Source organism: Bacillus rossius, chromosome 3 (assembly GCF_032445375.1).
Source record: "Bacillus rossius redtenbacheri isolate Brsri chromosome 3, Brsri_v3, whole genome shotgun sequence".
Classification (NCBI taxonomy): domain Eukaryota; kingdom Metazoa; phylum Arthropoda; class Insecta; order Phasmatodea; family Bacillidae; genus Bacillus; species Bacillus rossius.
Window position 1 is genome coordinate 29,196,608 of NC_086332.1, and position 21,181 is coordinate 29,217,788.

A 21,181-nucleotide genomic window follows, 5' to 3' on the forward strand; every position below is an offset into this window, starting at 1 on the left:
ATTGGATGTTAGTGTATCATAACAATTTGACAAGAATTTTGTTACATTACAGTGCTGTTCATATGAGTGAAATAAATAAAATGGGCTGAGGTGATTCTTTGATTTCTTTGGTGTCTGAATTCTTATGTAGTTAACTGAATGTTTTAAGATGACAAAATTAATGTAAGAAGATTATTTCATCCTTCAAAGTATAGTATTTTACTCTTCTGTAACTGGACAAAGCGAAAGATCATTCAGGAACCAACAGTCGTCTTTTGCAGCAACACATGACAACTCGCCAATATCTTCTAAAACTCTGAAGCATAATATAAATAACAACAAGAGGACGCAAAACTGGAACCTCAACTGACACCAACAAAAAATATTTTAAAGCAGCAGATGAAGCATAAGATCTCACACTCCACCAATTTCTAATAATGTACTTTATATATTAATACTGAAATTGTCGCGGCATTTCTACAAAAAAAATAATTATATATGGACTTAATGCAATGGCAACTAAAAAAAAAAAAAAAACATATGGAGTATGGATTGCCTTGGGTGTGAGTGTGTCTAACACAAAACATGAAACTTTGAAATACCAATAAAGAAAAAGAAAAAAAAGTTTACATCATAGCTGTGGTTGAATGAACAGCGCTCAAGTTACTCCCTTACCCTACCCTTAACTCTGAGAACGGCAGAGTGACTTGCTATGCCTGCTGCGTTGGACGCTACGCATGTATAGTTCCCGGCGTCGCCCAGAGTGACACGACCGAGGGACAGGATCATCGTCAGGTCGTCAAGTTTACGAACTTTCCTGGAGGCCGGGGACAGAGGTTGGCCGTCCCTCAGCCACCTGATGTCCAAAGGCGTGTCGGCTGCGTTAACAGAGCACATGGCTCGGGTGGAGCTGCCCTCGTTGATGCCACTGTTTTCGAAAGTAAAAGGCTGGATTTGTGGCTTCACTGCAGGCAATGACAAGTAAACAAAAAAAAGTACGTGTAAAGTTTATGGATCACAGATTGTTTCCGGCAGAAGACAACTTAACAATTCTACAGGATGTGTGGAAATAAACGGGACAAGAAATCATACAACAAAACAAGAAACTTGCTACGCAATAATTCAGTACGATAAAGGAACGCCGGCTTTAAACAAAAGTACGATCCACCGTGTATCTGCAGGTGTGCGGTGTAGTTCACCGAGCCCACTGGGTTTCTGACGGAGCAGGTGTAGTTGCCGCGATGGCCAGAACTCGCTGGGTCTACCAAGAGGATGCTGGCTTTGCGGCTGAACCTGTTTGTCGAAAGACCCATTTGTGAGGACAGCTCAGTGCCTTGGAAGCTCCAGGATATGTCTAGCGGTGGGTCTCCTTGGGACACCAGGCATGTGACCTGTGTAGTCTGACCCGCAAATATGGGTGTGTCAAAATGGAAAGGCACTATTCGTGGAGGAACTGAAATGAATGCATGTGTGTAAGCAGACCATTCACTCAGAATCAAACAGGAAAAAGAAAACACTGCAAATTACAATTATACTCAAAAACACAATTATTTTTAAGTTGGAAATGGTGCTATCAACAAACTTATGCTTGAGAAATTTAATAAGTTTCAAACCTGCTGCTATGGTTGAATAATAAACAAAATTAATAAATACATGCCAAACAGTATCATAACTACATCCCCATATATATTAAGTATTTAGTCGTTTGAAAGCTTAGTCAATCAAAATTCATCCAGAACTTAAGTTACAAGTTTCTTTAGATTTGTTCATTACATTTTAAAAATGTAGTACTATGTCATATCTATGGAAACTTGAATCTCAGTTATTAAAAAGAATGCTCTACTATCATTTTCATATTTGTTTTTGGAGAAAATGTAAAATAAAAATAGGAAAACAGAAGAGTCACCATAGATTGGTGGTCAAAGATAGCAAATAAAAGAATGCACAGACTCAGGAAGCAATAGAGGGAAGCTTACAAACGTTTAGTTAGTTTGTTTAAGACAAAATGTGTACCATGTATCTCTAAATGTGCAGTATAATTGACTGTTCCTGCTGGGTTTTTAACTGTGCAGGTGTAATTTCCCCTGTGGCCAGAACTAGCAGGATCGATCAGAAGGAGACTCGTGCGCCCAAACTTGTTGGTCGAAATTCCCATCTGAGAAGACAACTCCGTTCCCTGGAAACTCCACGATATGTCTAGAGGAGAATCCCCCTGGGACACTAGACAAGTGAGTTGAGTCGCCATCCCCGCAAATATGGGAGAATCGAAGTGGAATGGCACAATACGTGGCAAGACTGTGAACAACAATCCTAACCATTTACCTTGGTCGTAAATAACTGCAACAAATTATTCATGTCTAGAAAATGAAAGACTCTTGCTTAAAAGGAGGTTTTATTAAGACATATAAAAACACTGCATAGTTATTGCGTCTGCTTAACAGATCTGCAAGCAAATCCAACATTTGCTGTTCAGGCAGAATTATTATAACTTACAACCTTTCACCGTTGGACCAAAGTCAGCAGAGACCAAACATATTTATACTTTTTCTGTTGTCCATGCATGCATACTTCAACTGCACATGCTTTTCATCTCCATCCAGCATATTTTATTGAGGTTATTTGAACAATCATGTCATGACATACCTATAATTTCCTATGTTTTTCATCATGTATATTATGTTCTTACATTCTGAATGGTGTATTATCTGCTTCATGCATATCACATCCATGCAACAACCATTCTTTACTACTATAACTGAGGTTTCTTTTAATAAACATGCTACTTCACAGATATCCACCATCACTCATGCTTCCTTTGCACAATTGAAATCTCTATATTTATAAACACTGAGGTATACTGCTTACATATGTTTAAATAAACTACAGTCAATCCCTAATTCATTAACATCAACTATATTCAAACAAATCCTGATGATAAAAAACTGTAAACTGAGAATTAAAATAAGATTATTGAGAAATTTTAGATGAAAAAACCCAAACAGCCAGGAACCTATGGAAAATCCAACTAACAACGTTAAACGTTGTAGTATGTTTATATTGATTTCAAGGGAAACATCACATGAAAATAATATTATTGATGATATTGAAATACTTCCTAGAAGGCAGCAACGTAGATAAAGAGGACAGATCCAGACACCATGGATGTTCCCACAACAAATGAGAAATAAAAGCCTGATCGAAATACATCTTAGTAAAATCACTCATGTGAATAAAAAACATTTATTTAGCTATAATGATGTACTTAGCACAGTATCACACCCAAATTAAATTCTAATATACTAGTACTGGGAAAAGTAGCCAAAACTATAATCAGCAGGAAGATCAAACAAACTGCATTTACTAACAACTCATAAACTCACAACAAAGAAGGAGTAGCACAGAGTGGAGGCGGAGGATAAAACATGACATGTATCTTGTGAGTCTCCTTGGTCGTACCGTGGATGTGAAGGCTGGCAGTGAAGTTGACGGTGCCTGCCGGGTTTCTAACTGTGCAAGTGTAATTGCCTTTGTGGCCTGAGGTGGCTGGGTCTATCAGCAGCAGGCTGGCTTTCTTGCCTATCTTGTTCGTCGATATCCTCATCTGTGACGACAGCTCGGTCCCTTGGAAGCTCCAAGTTATATCTAGTGGAAAATCTCCCTCCGACACCAGACACGTGACTTGAGTTGCCTGACCCGCGAATATGGGGGAGTCAAAGTGGAAGGGCACGATTCGTGGGAGAACTAGAAACGGAAAACATGTGCCATTACACTTTAAAAGTATAGTGTAGTGTTTAAATTCTCTTAAAAACAGTAAGACAAGTATTCTTGAAAATAAAAAAAAATTTAAACAACTGCATCTAGCAAAATATTGCAATAATCCTACAATCTTTAAAACCTGTTGCCTGTTAAATATAAAGCTAGGGATGAGAAAATTATTTCTGGTCGCAAAATATATTTTCTGTGCTGGCTGTGTCAAAACATTTGAGTAGAGATGCACAGATACTGATAAAGCAACCAAATAAGAGAAAAATAAAAGTGATAATTGATAGGTTACAAAGTAATTTAGGGAAAATAAAATATGCAACACAACCAAATAGAACAGAAAGGTATTCATACAACAGCACTCCTCAGCATGCTTGTTACTGCAAGTTAAGACACACGGAGCACTCGAGTGTACCGTGGATCTCTAGGCCGGTCGTGTAGTTGACGATCCCAGCGGGGTTTTTAACTGTGCACGTGTAGTTGCCTCTGTGGCCTGAGTTGGCGGGCTCGAGAAGCAGCAAACTGCCGCTGCGACCGATCCTAGTGGTGGATATCCCCATCTGCGAGGACAGTTCCGTGCCCTGGAAGCTCCACGCTATGTCTAATGGCGAGTCGCCTTCCGACACCAGGCACGTGACTTGGGTCGCCTGACCGGCAAATATCGGGGTGTCAAAGTGGAAGGGCACGATTCGCGGGAGAACTGGAATGACGTGCAGGCATGACAAGTATACCAAAAATTAACACACATACAATAAACAAATGTTCCTGAAATCTCTCATGTCATTAAATCTCAACTGAAAATGTCCAAGCAAAATAAAACTTTGAACATAAAGAAAAAGTTGCAGGTTTATATATATGTATGAGAGCAGAAAAAATTAAAATTTAATCAATGTGTATTTGCATGCGTCTGAAAGAAATAAAACATGTATGAAACACAAAATGTGAAAGAGAAAATTCACGTGCCATTGACAACCAGCGCTGCTGTGTAAGTTACAACTCCAGCAGAATTAACAGTCCTGCAAGTGTAATTTCCTTGATGGGCGGACGTCACAGGGTTTATGTTCAACACACTTGCCCTGCCGCTTGGCTTAGTAATTTCAACACCCCTGGGCATGGCCCGGGAAGTCTCGGAGCCGTAGAAAACCCAGGAAATGTCTATCGGATCGCTGCCTTTCGACACAAAACAGGTCACCTGGACTTGGTCGCCAGGGTTTGAGGGCTCATCTCCAAACGAAAATGGAACAATGATAGGACGGACTGAAAAAAATTAACATTTACTTATTGTGAGAACTGCAAGTAGGATACAATGGATAGGAGACTGCTTGGTCCATGATATTAATAATATGTTAAATTGGTTAAAAATTAAAAAAAAAAAAAAATGGGAAAAAAGGGACTGTCAGAATTGGTACGAAATGAAAACAAATAGGATATGTAGCTAAAGCATGATTTTACAAAGAATGATAACTAAAAATATAGAAAGAAGAAATGCCAATAACATAAAAATAACATGCCGTTCACAATGAGTGTAGCGAAGTGGGACGTTTCTCCAGCTCTGTTCTGCGCATGGCATGTGTAATTCCCCTGGTGCACAGCCTTGACTGGGTTTATCATCAACATGCTTGTCCTATCCCCCAACAGTGTCGTCACAGCGCCCTCTGGCATGGCAGAGTCTGTCATGGGTCCTTGGAAGTGCCACGAGATGTTCAGAGGAACATCTCCCTTTGATACGAGGCACGTGAGCTGTACCACATCGCCCGAGTTGCTTGGTACGTCGCCAAATGAAAATGGAACTATGATGGGGGAGACTGGAAGAGTTGAGAGCAGTAAGTAATTTGTACTAAATAAAACAAAGCATTCAATTAAATTATAGTTAAACGTCTGTAATAACACACAGCGTACAAATTAATAATACAATATTAAGGTAAACTAAGATATGTCATAAAATTTATTAACATTTTATGCGAAAAAGATTCTTAAAGTATGATCAGAGTTTTTGTGAACACAGCAAAACAAAAAAATTTGGGGAAATCATCCCCAAAAACAAACAAGATTATACAGAAAAGGGAAGTAAAAAAAGTAATTTAACTAAAAAATTTTGATCTAAATTTTGGTGTCGATCAAAGTTTATAAACCAACAAAAAAATCTTTTATTGAGCCAAAATATAAATTTTGAATTAAAACTGATGTGTTCATATGAAAATGAAACAGCAAGCACTCAGGTACAAATAAATCAAAATGTGTAATCATGCATGTCAATGAGCAAACTGTTAAGTTTTACGATAAAGAGGAATAACGTTAAGTAGAAGAATTCAGAACAGCCTTATTCAAATTCCCTTTGTTTTACTCACTAGGAATGTTCAAGATACGGGAGCTAATTAAAATCTGTTGCAAGAAATAAATATTTTACTTTGCGTATGTTTGTTATTTACTCGACCACATGCATGATGGCGCTCTGGGATCACCACAAGTAACACAGCTGGGACTAAAACTACGAAGGCCGCCTTGCGCACACCCTTGACAACAAGCTCCGCGGACAGACGGTCGCTGCCGGCAGCGTTCTCGGCGACGCAAGTGTAGGTCCCCGCGTGCGACGCCTGCACAGAGCTGATGCTGAGGATGGCGCTCCTCTCCCCCAAGTGGACAACAGTGATCCCCATCCGCGGCGTGATCGGCCCGTGGTTAAACTCCCAGTGGAGACCGACAGGGCGGTCCCCTTCGATCACTCCGCACGGCACCGTCACAATCTGGCCAGGATTCAAGGGTTTCTCGCTTAAAGTAAATGGCTGCAGTTCTGGCGGGACTGGAAGTGGCAATTAAATCAACTGTGACAGTTAAGTATTTTGCACTGAGATTAATTTATATGTAATGCTTATCAGCTAATGATGTGTAGAAATTAATATAATTCATTTTAGTTCTTAAGTTAACATATGTAGTCAACTGTATATCTTTACACAGAAATTCCTCTTTTTTCTAAGCATTTATTCACCAATAATTTGGTATTTACACCTGTACCCATAAAAAATAAACCTCACTTTTTTTATCAGCCCTGTAGTATGATTATCAAATAACATTTCTAGCATACTACTATGTAGTTGCTTATTATTTCTATAGCTGTTGAAAGGGTTCTTTGTAATGTAACCTAACTTAACATAAATTCCCGCATTTTTACAAGAGGTTCTAAACACTGTCTTAGTAACTTCATTACAGGCATTGAAATTGAGTATCGAACAATAGCTAGCAGCATTATGAATTTACACTTGCTTGATGTGACACAAGCATCCCAAGACAGTTGTTCACATATTGCAATCTTCTGTGAATTGATCACCCCTGACAATGAAAAAATTAGCAATAGAAGTGAAAAGTTTTAAATGTGGGCCTACTGATACATGTATTAAAGTTGAGGAAGAACGTGAATTTTTCTGTGAATGGAAATGGTATCTATAAAAGGGAGACAAAAAAAAAGTTCAGTGAGAATGGATTCCAGAGGTGTCAAATTCCTTTACCGTTGACTCGTAGCTGCGAGGTATGGAATGCCTCACCACCAGCATTGCTGATGATACAAGTGTAATTGCCTGCATGCTCTGACCTCACCGGCCTCAGTGTCAACAGTGACCCTGCATCGCCGATGGGCATCATGGTAACGCCAGGCATGGCTCGCGAAATGTTGACGTCATTCAGAGTCCACCACACCGACATTGGCTTGTCCCCATCAATCACAGCACAAGTAACCGTCATAGACTGCCCCGCATTTAATGGCCCGTCACCGAAACTAAACGGTAGGATTTTGGGGGGAACTGCAAACACATGTAAACTCTAAAACACCAACTAGTTCACTGAAATTTTTATAAAAATATCCTCAGATAAAATGAGCATGCACAAACTAACAGACACAGTGGACTATGATAGTAAAATGGGCTACCTGAGAAGAAAGACACAAGAAAATGCTAGTTTGTAAAACAAATACCCTTTTATGTTGTCATGTGTCACAATGACAGTAAAAGTCCACAAACTAAGCCATTAGAGATTGTGTAACTTCTTGTGTTGGCAAACGTAGGTGTGTACTAGACAACTCACAATGGTAGTTCACAATTGTGGTAAAAGCCACGAAAGGTTGAGTTGATCTATGGAATTTCCAAGTTTTCTTTTCAAGTACAGGTGTGCATGTGGTAAACTTGTAGGTAAACCATTGCTAGCAAAATTAAAAATTGAACAGCAACGAAACATGTATACGTTACTGCAAATTAATTTTAACATAACGTAGAAGTACTAAGTTTTGATTTCTAATCTTGTTTTAGTGAAAAACACTTTCCAAAGACATATTATTGGATATTGTTAATCATGCTGTAATTACAACAGTTTTAGTCTTTTTCAGTTAATAAGCAGCGATACTTGTCACGTGTGCCAAACATTTTGCTTGATTTCTTTCTGCAAGTTGTTTGATTCATTATTTATAATATAACTAAGCTTGTTGTGTTATGTATTATGCTGTGAATTATAAAATAAAAAATTCTATATTAAGAGAAAGTTCTCATTGCCTAAGCCCGAGGTTCCACAACTATATTCAACAGAACATAAGGTGATCTGCCGAGCTTGGCAGGGGCTCCATGGAACAATTTAAAATAAAAACATAATCGTAAAATGTAGTATTTTTAACAATATTGATATATTTTCTGATATCCTACATCATCTAATGAGCAGTTTGTGTAATGGTAGGGGGTAAATAATTAATGGATTGCATAAATATCTTATTTGTGCAACATTAACCTGTTCAAATGTTCTTTCGCTATTCCTTGCCAAAGTGAAAGGGCTCTCCCAAGAAAAGGCATTACCACAGGATTGAAGGAGCTCATGATTTTCGCTGCACGAGTTCTCGTACGTGTTTATTTTATACAAAACTACATTTCAGGGCTGGTATAGATCTTCCATAGAGTTTTCCATCAAGAAAAGAAAAGCAAGAACTTAAGACAAAAAAAACCAAAGGTGTGTTAGATGACAATCACTATTTGATGGATTTCCAGGGATATATTATTTGGAAATGCAAAGAGAAATATATTTCTGGTTCATCAATCCATTTGTTATTAGTGCAAAACCAACCTGCCCGACATTAATGAAATGTGAATTCCTTTTAGACATTTAAGACAATGCTTTCAAGATAGCTTTATGCATAAAGAGTCTTTTCAAGAGTCCAAATTAAGTGTAGACAAAAATGGAAGAAATTTTAATCCTGTCTATCACAACATATTCATGTTCATCGGAATTTTGACGTATGTAGCTAATAAAACAAATCATACTATCTACATTTACACTTACACTTACACTGAACCTAACGTCTATAAAAAAATCCTGGAGTTGATACTCTGAAAAAATAAACAATCATTTCTAACAATTTGGGCTTGGGTAACGTCATGAATTAATTTGCGTTTCTGAGAATATTCCTGTACTTCAATAGTTTTTAAAAATTTTTTTGTCCCATTCTGTTTTTTTCCCCTGCCTATTTTAATTATGTTATTTGACATCTAAAATTTCTGTTAATTCGTAGGTCTGTACCATTTGGTTTAGTACTATGGGTTTTTATTCATATGTCTTGACATATTATTCATTATTTTTGTTGACTAATGTTACAATTGAACACATCTATTTAATAAAACAGGTAGATATTTAAACATTTTAGTGAAATAAATTGTTTCAGTATAATATTATGTTTAGGAGACTGCAATATTTAACTGTTACTACTAAGTATAAATCAGTATTAATAAGTAATCCGTGGTTTATAGGCAAAATTTGTTTTTCTGTTAGCAATGAAACTCAAATCTAAAAAGATTAAGCTAAACAAAATTATTTCTTTTACAAGAATAAAAAAATTATTAAAAAACCACATCCAAAAGCAAACATTTATTCATATACCTAAATAATTATAAGTAGTCTTTATCCTTAACTGGTTGCTTCATTCTGTGCTATATTAGCATATATATTCCCAGGAAATGAGACAACTCAAAGCCAGCTTAAAGCCTAATTGAAATTATGTTCAGACTACAATAAATATATAAATATACATAAAGAAATACTATATTACATCTCAATGAAAACAGGGTTTGAGTCTATATTTACAACTATACCAATTTTATTAAAAATAAAAATATATTTTCTAGTATCCCCCTTCTGTGAATAAACTAAGGACAGTGTGGCACATTATTCTGAAAAAAGCAAAAAATTAATATGTACATCAAACAGTAAGTCAATACTTTTAGCATAGACAAAGTGATAATTAAAACAGGTTTAAAGTCAAACTGAACGAGTAAAATAACATTTGAGGCCAGAAAATCAAGGAAACAAGTAAAGAAGGGAATTGCGGGCTAGCACAATCACACATACTACTGTATTTCGAGTTTGAGCGGAAAGTGTAAAGCAACATCGGTACCGTTGACCGCAAGTTCCGCTGTGTAGCTCGCAGCGCCAGCTGTGTTTCTCGCAGTGCACGTGTAGTTGCCACTGTGCATAGCTCTCACTCGCTCAATGGTCAGCAGGCTCGTCTGTTTCCCGAGATTGAAAATGCTGATCCCAGCGATGCTCGAAGCATCCTCCCCGTTCAGGTCCCAAGATATTGACAGGGGTTCGTCGCCTTCCGATACCACGCACTGTTGCTGAACCAATATCCCCGCACTAACTACCTTGTTGCCGAAGGTGAATGGAGCTATAGTCGGAACCACTAGAACCAATCATACAATGATACATGTACCACAGTTGAGACTCTTGTAGATCAATATCGACAATTCATGGTAACTGAAAATAATTTGCGTACGGGCAACAACTTTGGTAGAAAAATCCTCCCAATATGTGTAGCTAGAAATTAGGAAAGGGGAAAGGAAAGTATGACATTTTAGTGACAGCAAAAAGGAAGAAAAATATTGGTTGTTAGTGAAGAAGGCATAAAGTTAATTTTATGTACATGAGCTACAATAAAATAAAATAAAAATTAGATTAAATAATGTAAGTAGTTAAAAAAATATTACAAAAATAGTTTTAAAACTTGCTTTTTCATTTGGTGTTATTAAATGTGGGCAAGTAAGCATAGCTGCTAATGCTGCATTTCTTGCAATAGTATCACTGTACAGAGGCATGAATATCTTTAAATTTTACTACCCAACAGTGTCTGAATAAATTACAAGTCGTACTTTGACATACGTACAGGTATGAAGGGATTTGAATTATTACCACTTTTATTTTAATGTTATTAACTTTTTTTTGGAAGGGCTTATATTTTTACGGCTGTATAGAAACAAACCCAATTTATTATCTCCTAATACTATGTACCAAAAGGAAATAATATTTTCAACATAGGATAAGGGTAAAGGAAATCAATAACAATTTGCTGAATGCATAGCAAAGGGAAAGTTAAAACAAAACAGGATTTATGTGGAAATAATTTAAAAACACAACTAAAAGAGTACAACTATAACAATTTTTTTTTACAAAGTATGTTCGGTATTTAAAAAATAATTTCAAACTCATCCCAAAAATTATTTGAGCATGAAGAGCACAAAGTTTTGTTAGCAACTGAGATTAATGATATTCTCTGAAGCCAGTCTTAAGGGCTGTAGCAAGTACCGTTGACTTTGAGAAGAGCAGTGTGTTTGGCCACCCCTGCCTCATTGCTGGCAACGCAAATGAACTCTCCGCTGTGCACAGCCTTGACGTTTGGTATGGAGAGGAAGTTTGCTCGGTCTCCAACCAACATGGTGGAGATGCCGGAGTCAGAGCCAGAAGATATCGGCGCTCCCCGGAAGTGCCACACGACTTTCAAGGGCTTGTCTCCTTTGGGGACATTGCAAGCGAGCTGCACCGTATCGCCTGCGTTTGCAGGGCCATCAAATTCAAATGGCACCATATATGGCGGAACTGAAAACCCATCAAAATACCACTGGTTCTGCAAAAATCATTTCACGAAAGACGCATTGGGAACATAATCAAATGATGTATTAACGTTCCTATTTCAAAGTTTATAATTGTGAGGTATAACATATAGTCAGAAATAATGCTTGAATGTTTTTTAATGTCCTATAAATTTTTTCCAACCTAAATTCAGCTGTAGGGCATAAATGCAATATCTTCAACTGATCCGTTGAAATATTTATAGTTTATTACTAAACAATGCAACATTTTCATTAAAAAATGAAACACTGCCCATCATGCACAGCATTATTTGCAGATTTGCAAACACTGTAACATTAATGTTTGTGTTAATCATTATTTATATTTGCATTTTTAGGACACCAATATAACAGCTCTAAATGTTATGATATTTCAGTTTGATTACTGACATGCTCAGAGGCTTGAAAATTTTTAACCAGAACACAATAGTTTAAAATAGTTATCATGTATTTCCTTAAAATAATTTACAAAAAAAAAATTGCTAATACATTACCCTTTTGAAAGAAATGGTAGCATAAAAAAATAATTACTCTATAATCATTCTTATCTGACAATTTTTGGTGTATTTAACAACTCACACAAGAAGTGTGTAATGCTAAACAAATGTCACATTAATAAAGTCTTTATTTTATAAAAAGGCAGTCTAAAGATCAGAAATTTTTTATACTATATGTGGCCCTACCATGCCACACTTAGTAATGACTTCAGACCATAAGTTTTAAGTACAGATGATGTTAGCATCAGCCAAGCTACCTACCTAGATTATTTTTCACTTTCTAACAAGTTAATTTTCTGTAAGTCTAGATTTGACACATATACAATGCTTTCAAAGACCTGGTGAACATTATTCGAAGAGCACCTCACATGCTGTTCGCATTCTAACCTTGTTATTAAAAATGCTAACCTATAACTGCTGATTGTAATTAGGTGTGAGTGAAATCTGTGTGAACATGGTTTCTAGTGACAGATTTGGTGTCACTTTCAAAGCCCAGTATGCTTTTTTTTTAGAATCTGAATTTGGGTAATACTAGAAAATAACATAACTACTGATAAGTAAATCCATTCTATGTATTGGAAGTTGGCTATGTTGGTATGAATACAAATAGAATTGTCAATGTATTTGAATTAAATTTGCATTCATTTTGGTGGCATTTGTGAGCTTACAAGCATTTTTCACCATGTTAAAATAGTGCATTGGCCAGTCAGTATCAAGTGCACAATTAAGTATGCACTGGAACGGAAAAAAAATTAATCTATGCTTGCAAGTACAGCAGCTCTGTGATTGGAGGAGAAAGATGCATGTTGAAGAAGTGATGCTCAGATTGGATGGTGGTTGGTGCTAGTATTGTTGGGCTGCCATTTTATTCTCTCTGGCTTCGGATTTAGCAGTGGATGGACATCTCGTGCGTAGGTGGAGTTAATTTCAGCTTAAAGCTCAGACCTATCAAAACTTAATTTAGGTTTAGTGGTGGATGTTGACCAAATCAGTCAACTTGTGTTGAATATAGTTCTGGACATTAAAAATTGATAAATTTGGGCAAGGTTATGGGTAAAAGCATAAGAAGGCAAATGCCTAGTGGTTAGTTTGTTGGCATCCAAATATCCAAGACAACTTCAATGCATATCATAGTTACAGGTTATGTTTCTTCTACAGGTATTAAAATTTAATTTCGATTTTGCCTCGAATCATGGTTTGCTAAGTGCCGTTATTATAGATCAAAAATAATTTGGTTTATATTAAATTCTTTATATAAGTTTTCAGGTTAGGATACTTAAGGTAAGCAAAGAAAATTATGTAAAGAAGTAAAAATAACAAACAAGAAAATGTAAAAAATTAACTACCCTGCATTGAGATGGTACATTCATTTCAGTAGAGATGGTCATTTGGTCATGATGATTATTGGTTATAAAAAGTAATAATATTATTGTAATGTTAATTGTACCAGTATTTAGGTACCAGCCAACCTATAATATCTATAAACTCTTTCTGTTATATAATTTTTTTTTAGAAATTATTTAGCAGTTCATAGTTCTATCATTTGCTTAATTTTAAAAAAAAATATCAAGTTTATAATTAATAAATCAAACATTAAAAAGTTCTCTGAAAATAAAAAAAATAGCTAAAATTATAGTGCTAGCAAGCTTAGACAAAAGTTGGATTCTGGCACAAATTCAGTGTATGGTAGCAAAAAAAAAAATTAAAGCAGGTAAATCTCAAGGAGGACCACATTATTTGCAATGAACTAAATTGACCTAAACTTTTCCTGTCAAAGAAAAATGCATGCCCACTTCGAAAGATCCTAGTTAAGGAAAGTCTACCTATATAACAAAATACCTTGGTTATAGACCAATTCAACAAATAGTATAAATAAATAGAGAAAAAATAAAATTTTGTAAAATCAAAACCATGTATGTAAAAGTGAATTTGACTGAAAAGTACACAATAATAATATGTTAAATGGGGAAAAAAGGATGATGGACAACCACAGACAGATTGCAAGTGCACCTGTGGCCAAAAAAATTTGAGACCTGGCAGTTTTAAAATTTCTAACATTCAACCACAAAGAAGACAGAAGAAAAAAATTACCATTACAAAGATGAAATCAAAACAAAAGTATAAAAACCATATTTTATAAAAATAAATATCTAATATTTTCAACTTTGAAACTTGTTTTGTTTTCAAAGTCAAAAACATGTAAAGAAGCTGGTGGAATAGTCGACCACAGACCGCAAAAAGCACAATTCTACATGCCATTCACATGGACCATCGCTGTGAAGCTGACAGTCCCGGCAGGGTTCTGGGCTGTGCAGGTGTAGTTCCCACTGTGGCCCGCCATCGCAGACGAGATCGACAAAAGGCTAGTCCGATCACCGATCTTGGTCGTACTGATGCCAAGATGGGACGACAATTCAAGCCCATGGAAATTCCATGTAATGGAAAGAGGCTTGTCTCCCTTTGAAACGTGACAGTTTAACTGGATACTTTCCCCTGTGTTAACATCTTCGTCCAGGTAGAAGGGTATGATATGAGGCAAAACTAAGGAAACGCACAAAAAGTAACTTATTACTGTCGATCACAGTTTACTGTATTACTCAGACAACATTGGTGAATACCTTCCAATTTACCTTTACTACTAAATCTCTTAATAATCATGAAACAAATTTAAAAGTTAAGGCTATTTTGTAAATTTCACACTTTATACAAAAATCTTAATACTTATAAAAGTCCCCACACCTGTATGTTGTTTATCAACATACAAACTTAGGATACATTCACCTAATTCGTCTTTTAAGCAATAAATAGTGGCCAGAACAACAATTAACAATTTTCCTTCAGTTAATATTATTTATGCTGAAGATGTCTACCTGAAAGAATAGAGATAAATATCTGCATAGATGAGAAAAAGTTGCACAGATATTTTATTACATGGAACTTGATTGATCTGATAGGGTTTGTCATCACATGGTTACGCTCCAAGACGTACGGCAACAGGGCCTCCGAACCACCTGGTTAACACCTCAGTTCTCATAAACTTGAGTTATACCAGTGTGTTGGGACTGAACCAAGGGCTCTCACCACTAGAGCACAATGCCTTAGTGACCACACATCCACTGAGGAACAGAATGGAGCACTGTCAAACCCTAGTATGTCTTTAAATGTCACCTAATTCAGTTCACTAACTAACAGTAAACACCCAGAAAAATAAGACAAGCAAAATAAATTTAATGTTAAAATATGAAAAGAAAAGTTGTTTTTGTACTGCTAAAATAATAATAATAATAATAATAATAATAATAATAACAACAATACATCACCTTTTGCACTGATACACTAAGTAGTGCTCACAAAGGTTTTTTAGCGCAGTTAGTTTGATAATTTTTCCTAAAAGTTAGAAGGCATTCAAAAAATTTACTTGCTGTAGTCCTTTGAAATTCTTGAAATTAAAATTAACTAAGATATCATGTTTATTTTTGATCAGGAAATAATTAATACTTCTTGCTAGGAAATAAGCTTTTTTGCTCTTCTGATTTGATTAGCACTCTGGATGTCAGTAACTTCTAATAATTAAAAGATAAATTATTTCATACCATTTATTGAGGGTTGAAAATCACATTTGGTTCCAATCTACAAAATTTAGCTAAGTGAATTAGATTGTGAACATCAAGTGGATCATCACCTCTGCTGATTTGTGAGTTAACCGATCATCTCCTGATTAATAACATATGGTTAAAATTTGTTTGAGCATAATTTGAAGAAAAGAAATGCACATTACTGCATTTATTCTTAGTGATCAGCCTTCAGGCAAGTTCGATGGTAGTTACTTTATTAGACCAAGCTTTTAGCAGCACCACAAATTGCCTTATAGACAACTAGTAGAGCTGACAGTGAATTAATGTTGCGACTAATACACAACATTTAAATAAGTTGTAAATGATTTCTCATATTTTATTTAAATTACATTATGGTAAATATTAACTCAATAGAAATATATGTATAACAATTTCATTGTTTGGTACGGTGGTCTGGAAGTTTGACTGTTGAACCGAAGGTTTCACGTTTGATTCCCAGCCGGCAGTAGGGACAAGCATTGGCTTCAAAAGTGTACAAGTAATGAGAACGATAACGGGCTAAGAGAAAAAAAATTTTGGAATAAAGTTTCTCAAAAATGTATAACCAACCAAAAAATTAAAATGCATAACTTAAAAGTGATAACATACACACAAGAATCAAAAATAGTAAAAAAATCCTTACTGATGCCTGGAGTTTTAACTACCACCACTAACAGGCCTAAATAGTATGACCAACCATGTACTGGCTTTGAAAAAATTCAGTCGCTTAGTTCCTATGACCTATTATAAGATCATGGAACATGCTCCATGAATTCATAATCGTCATGATTTCTACGGAACATGCAATGTGTCTGTACGGTTGGTTGCGCCTGCGGATGGTTACCGTTAACACGAAGCTCAGCAGCGTGTGAGGCAGTGCCAGCGCGGTTCCGCGCCAGACAAGTGTAAGTGCCCCGGTGGCCGGGGCTCACCGACGGTATGGACAAGAAGTTTGCCCGGTCGCCGATCATTTCCGTCGAGATCCCCATGTGGGACGACAAGGCTTCCCCGTGAAAATTCCACGAAATGTGAAGAGGTTTATCACCTTTCGTCACGTGACATGTTAGTTGGACGGTTTCCCCGGCATTCGCTACCCCTTCGAACTCAAATGGGATTATGTGTGGCGGCACTGTAATGAAATGTTCTTGTAACTATGAAACTATCTCATAATTTTGAAATTTTTACTAAAGGAGAAAAGGAAGTTTGTACCAATTAATATATGTTGTTCCTTTAATATGATAATCAAATGCCACAACCCACACTATGCAAATACGTCAGGATTAAGGTACATTAGGTAAAAGACACTAACATAAAAAATTAAAACCTGTGTAATTTAAGTGCACTTTTTATATAAAGAAGATGATTTTTTTCCTTGGTAAAAAAAACTACTCTTTTGTAAAGGCAAGAAGGATAAAGCAAACTACGTATTTGTTAACTTCATGCAATATTTCTCATAGTTATGAATAAATACCACAAAAATGCTAATTATATATATTTGCTCTTGAAAAGAAAAATAGAAGCAAAATGAACTTGCTTTACTGAAAAGCACAATAAATGATGTAAAATCAAAACTAAACTTATAATCAACATTACCATTCACATAAAGGTGTGTGGTATGGTTGACGGAACCAGCGCTATTGCTAGCAATGCAAGAATAAGTGCCACTGTGCCTTGCTCGAACTGCTTCTATGCTTAGTGTGCTGATCCGTTTACCCGTCTGCATAACTAATACCCCTTGGTACCCAGGAGTCAACTCGGCACCATTCAGAGTCCAAGAGAAAGTAACAGGCAAGTCACCTTTCACTATTGCACACTGCACAAATGCCATGTCACCAGCATTTGCTGGTTCGTCACCAAAAGAAAATGGTACAATTTGAGGCAGAACTGTGGAAAGAAACAAACTATCCCATAGTAAACAAAAAAACACAAAGAGGTAATTGCGGACAAATTAAAAGTTAAACAAAATGATATGTCAGGTAGCAAACAAGTGGTTTTTGAGGGCTAAGATACTCAAAATGCATATTTTTTGACAACGATAATTCTATCTTATAATTACAAGCTACAATAATGCAAAATCCTTTAATCTCCAGTTATTTAAAAGAATCCACTTGTTACTGATATTTACACGCTCATATCCGTAAAATATTCTCCACAAGTCCACACACAGCTACAGGTCATAACTTTGCAAGTCTTCTTACAGTGTTAAAAGTAGATACTGTTTGAAAAAAACTAACATGAGGGAACATGAGGAAGTGCCTTGGTGCCTAAACAGAACAAGGTGGAAGATTGTAGGACAAAAAACAGAAACCATTGGAATTAAATTAAAACACTAAACCAGTTACAAAGAAATACGGTAGTCACCAAACTAAAGCTAAAAAAATTATCTGTGCTTGCTTATACATGGAAACGAGAAGTAGATAGGTAGACAGGAACGCACAACTTTAGCTTCAGGAATCGCTCTTCATTACCATTTACGTAAAGCTCAGCGGTAACAGAGTCCATTCCCGCGGCATTGCGTGCCTCACACGAGTAGTTGCCGCCATGCCTTGCCGCCACCGCCTCGATGCTCAGCGTGCTAATTCTCTGGCTTGCCTTTGACAGCGCAACACCCTGCAGACTTGGTGTAATCTCTTCCCCGTTAAAAAGCCATGTGATAATGACGGGTAGGTCTCCCTTCACTACTGCACACTGAATTACTGACATGTCCCCTGCATTCGCAGGCTTCTCCCCAAAAGAGAACGGCAAAATTTCTGGTGTAGCTGAAATAAGCAAATTTCTGTAAATATTAATCTCTTTTTTTTGAATAAATATACGTATTGGTAAAATTTCTGGTGTAGCTGAATTACGCATAATTTTGTACATTTTCCTCTCATTTCTGAATAAATACCTAATGAGCCAGAAAAAAATTAAAAATACACTGAAAAAGTATATATTTATAATATTAGAGTTTTAAACCTCTTCCAGTTTTCTTAAGAATATATCAATTTTAAGCACTTACTACCAAACACATGAAAACAACATTGAAGGCAGTGCTTTAAAATTATAGTTATTACTTTATCATAAACTAAGTAAAAAAACTCACTTTTTAACAAGTTACAGCTATTACAGACCATAACATTTTTTAAGTATGGTTTTATTTTTTATTTTGGTTTAAAACTTTGTTGACATCAACATAAAAACAAAGCATTATAATTTTTTAACAGATTTCATTACCAGGAAGAGACAATGAGTCATTTATATCTCCTTTAGCACAGAACCAAGGAAGAATTTAATATTTTGATTTATACACTGCGCACTTTGATGACCTTTTTTGTGTGTAAAGGACAAAAGTTTCTTAATGGTGCAAAATTACTTCTTATGATGGCCAAAGTTAAAGAATTCTTGTCAGAAATTATTCATTAATTAATACAGTTTTAATAATCAAACAATGAATGCCTAATCTTGTCAACTAAATATGCAGCATAAGTGTGAGATAAGTAGGAAGTAGATTCTTGATGGCAATACAACTATAAACAATTATAATTTTATAGCTTCATGGGTGTAGTACCTGTGCAAAATTTAAATCAGTGTTGCTACTTGCATTATTACATGATTTACCTTCAAGGATAAGCACATTTGTTGCCACAAATTCTGTTTTTAAGTACAAAAATGGTATCATTTACGGTCATCATCAAAACGCGACGGAGGAAGTCAGCTGACATGCATGAACTCACCGAAGAGCAGGTGGCAGGACAACAGCTGTGATACAGCATGAAAATCTTTGAACTGGCTATGAGCAAGAGAGTCCAGACGTGGAAGTACCAAGGCAAATAGGGTTACGGAATTGATGATAGGTGTGATTGCGGTAAAATGCAAGAAGAAGAGCATCTTCTTACCTGTCCAAATTGAACGCTGGGTGTACACAGGGAGACTTATCTGTTGCAAACGATAACATGATCCATGTCGTCAAACAATGGAGGGATGTTATTTGATTTGGTGTTTCGGACTCGGGAAATTAAGAAAGAACAATAGGCACAAGCAAATATGTCATTTCAGTAAAAAAATGTTATATGTTGAAAAGATACAAACAAGATAATGTTTAGAACACAATCAACAAAAAAAAGTCAGATGAGTAACAGCTCAGGATTGTTCAAGAAAGATGGTGTAAAAAAGATGGTGGCAGCATTTTACTTAGCTATAGCAGAGATTAAGTACCTACAGCAAAATTATTACATTTATTTTTTCAATAGTCAGTTCTATAAAATGTGTATTATATATATAATTTAATTATTAATTATGAAAAAAAATTTTTTATTAAGTGTATGTTTATTTAATTGCTTTGTAACAAAGTTAAAAAAAGAAATTTTTTTGATCCATTTTAAAATAATACTGCAATATTAGCCACATGTGCACGCTTATCTGTGATATAAAGGGTCGGGAACAGATCTGTGCATTAGACAGCCTTTGTGGTGATGGAATATGCTGATTGCTGACAGAGAAAATATTGTCTGCATTAAAAATTTTTAAAATTAAATTTCAGCCGAAAAGATTTCATTCTATTATTTCTTGAATCTTCCAATCGTAAGTTACAACCCTGCAGCAGCATGTATCATCGTGAGAGTTGGCCATCTCATTACCTAAAATGATATCAGCAAGAGGGAAAATAAATGAGTCTTATCAGCTTTAAATTATTATGACAACTGTGCTGAAATATGTTTTTAGTCTATATATATAAAACTACAATTATTATTAAATGTAAATTAACAAGAATGCTGGAGCACAGTTAAAAGTGTCAACAAGTGCTTAACCAAACACTCATGAATAACAAATGAATTAAAATAAGATCATGTAAATGGACTACTGATGTAGCAGACAAACAAATAGAGTGCCCATATGAAAATAAAGAGGAACACCTTTTCTGTATTAATTTTACAAAGAAGCTACAATTTCCACATCATTCCTACCATAGTAATTTCAAATAAATTGGTATCACAAACTCACAAACTACAATTTTGCTTTGTATACTGTATTTATAACTCAAAAAACCACTAGAGACAGTTCTCAGTGGCTGTGATCAATGAGAGACCATGCTCGAATGGAATCAATTGAGGTCAGAGCCCAGTCAGTTCAGAGCTAAAATCTATGCAACATAAAACCCAACCTTACCCATTTTAAAGGGCAAATATTAGAATAAGATACAATTTATTTTCCTTACTATTTGTGGTTTAATTAAAAGCAACAGCTAATCTATGTAAAACGATAAAAGATTCCTGAAACCAACAGTTTTTATACTGACATATTATTTTAATTCAGTCACACTTCCTGGCTACTTAATGAAGTAGGAAAGTTTGTGTTTGGATTTTGATTGCTCATTTCTGTGATACGGAGTGTTTGTTTTTTAATGTAACCTATAATTCAGAGC

At 35.7% G+C, this 21,181-nt stretch overlaps 1 protein-coding gene across 2 annotated transcripts in view; it reads right to left on the minus strand.

Annotated features, from left to right (window-relative positions):
* Positions 1 to 21,181, minus strand: part of LOC134530446 (cell adhesion molecule Dscam2) — a 469,894-nt gene that overhangs the window by 70,500 nt on the left and 378,213 nt on the right. Inside the window, exon 8 of one of the 2 annotated variants that reach the window (XM_063365269.1) lies at positions 7,245 to 7,535. The exons of the other annotated variant lie outside the window; for it this stretch is intronic. Coding sequence (XP_063221339.1) covers positions 7,245 to 7,535 — 291 coding nt within the window. The remainder of the gene's footprint in view (positions 1 to 7,244; positions 7,536 to 21,181) is intronic. 2 annotated transcript variants of the gene reach the window in all.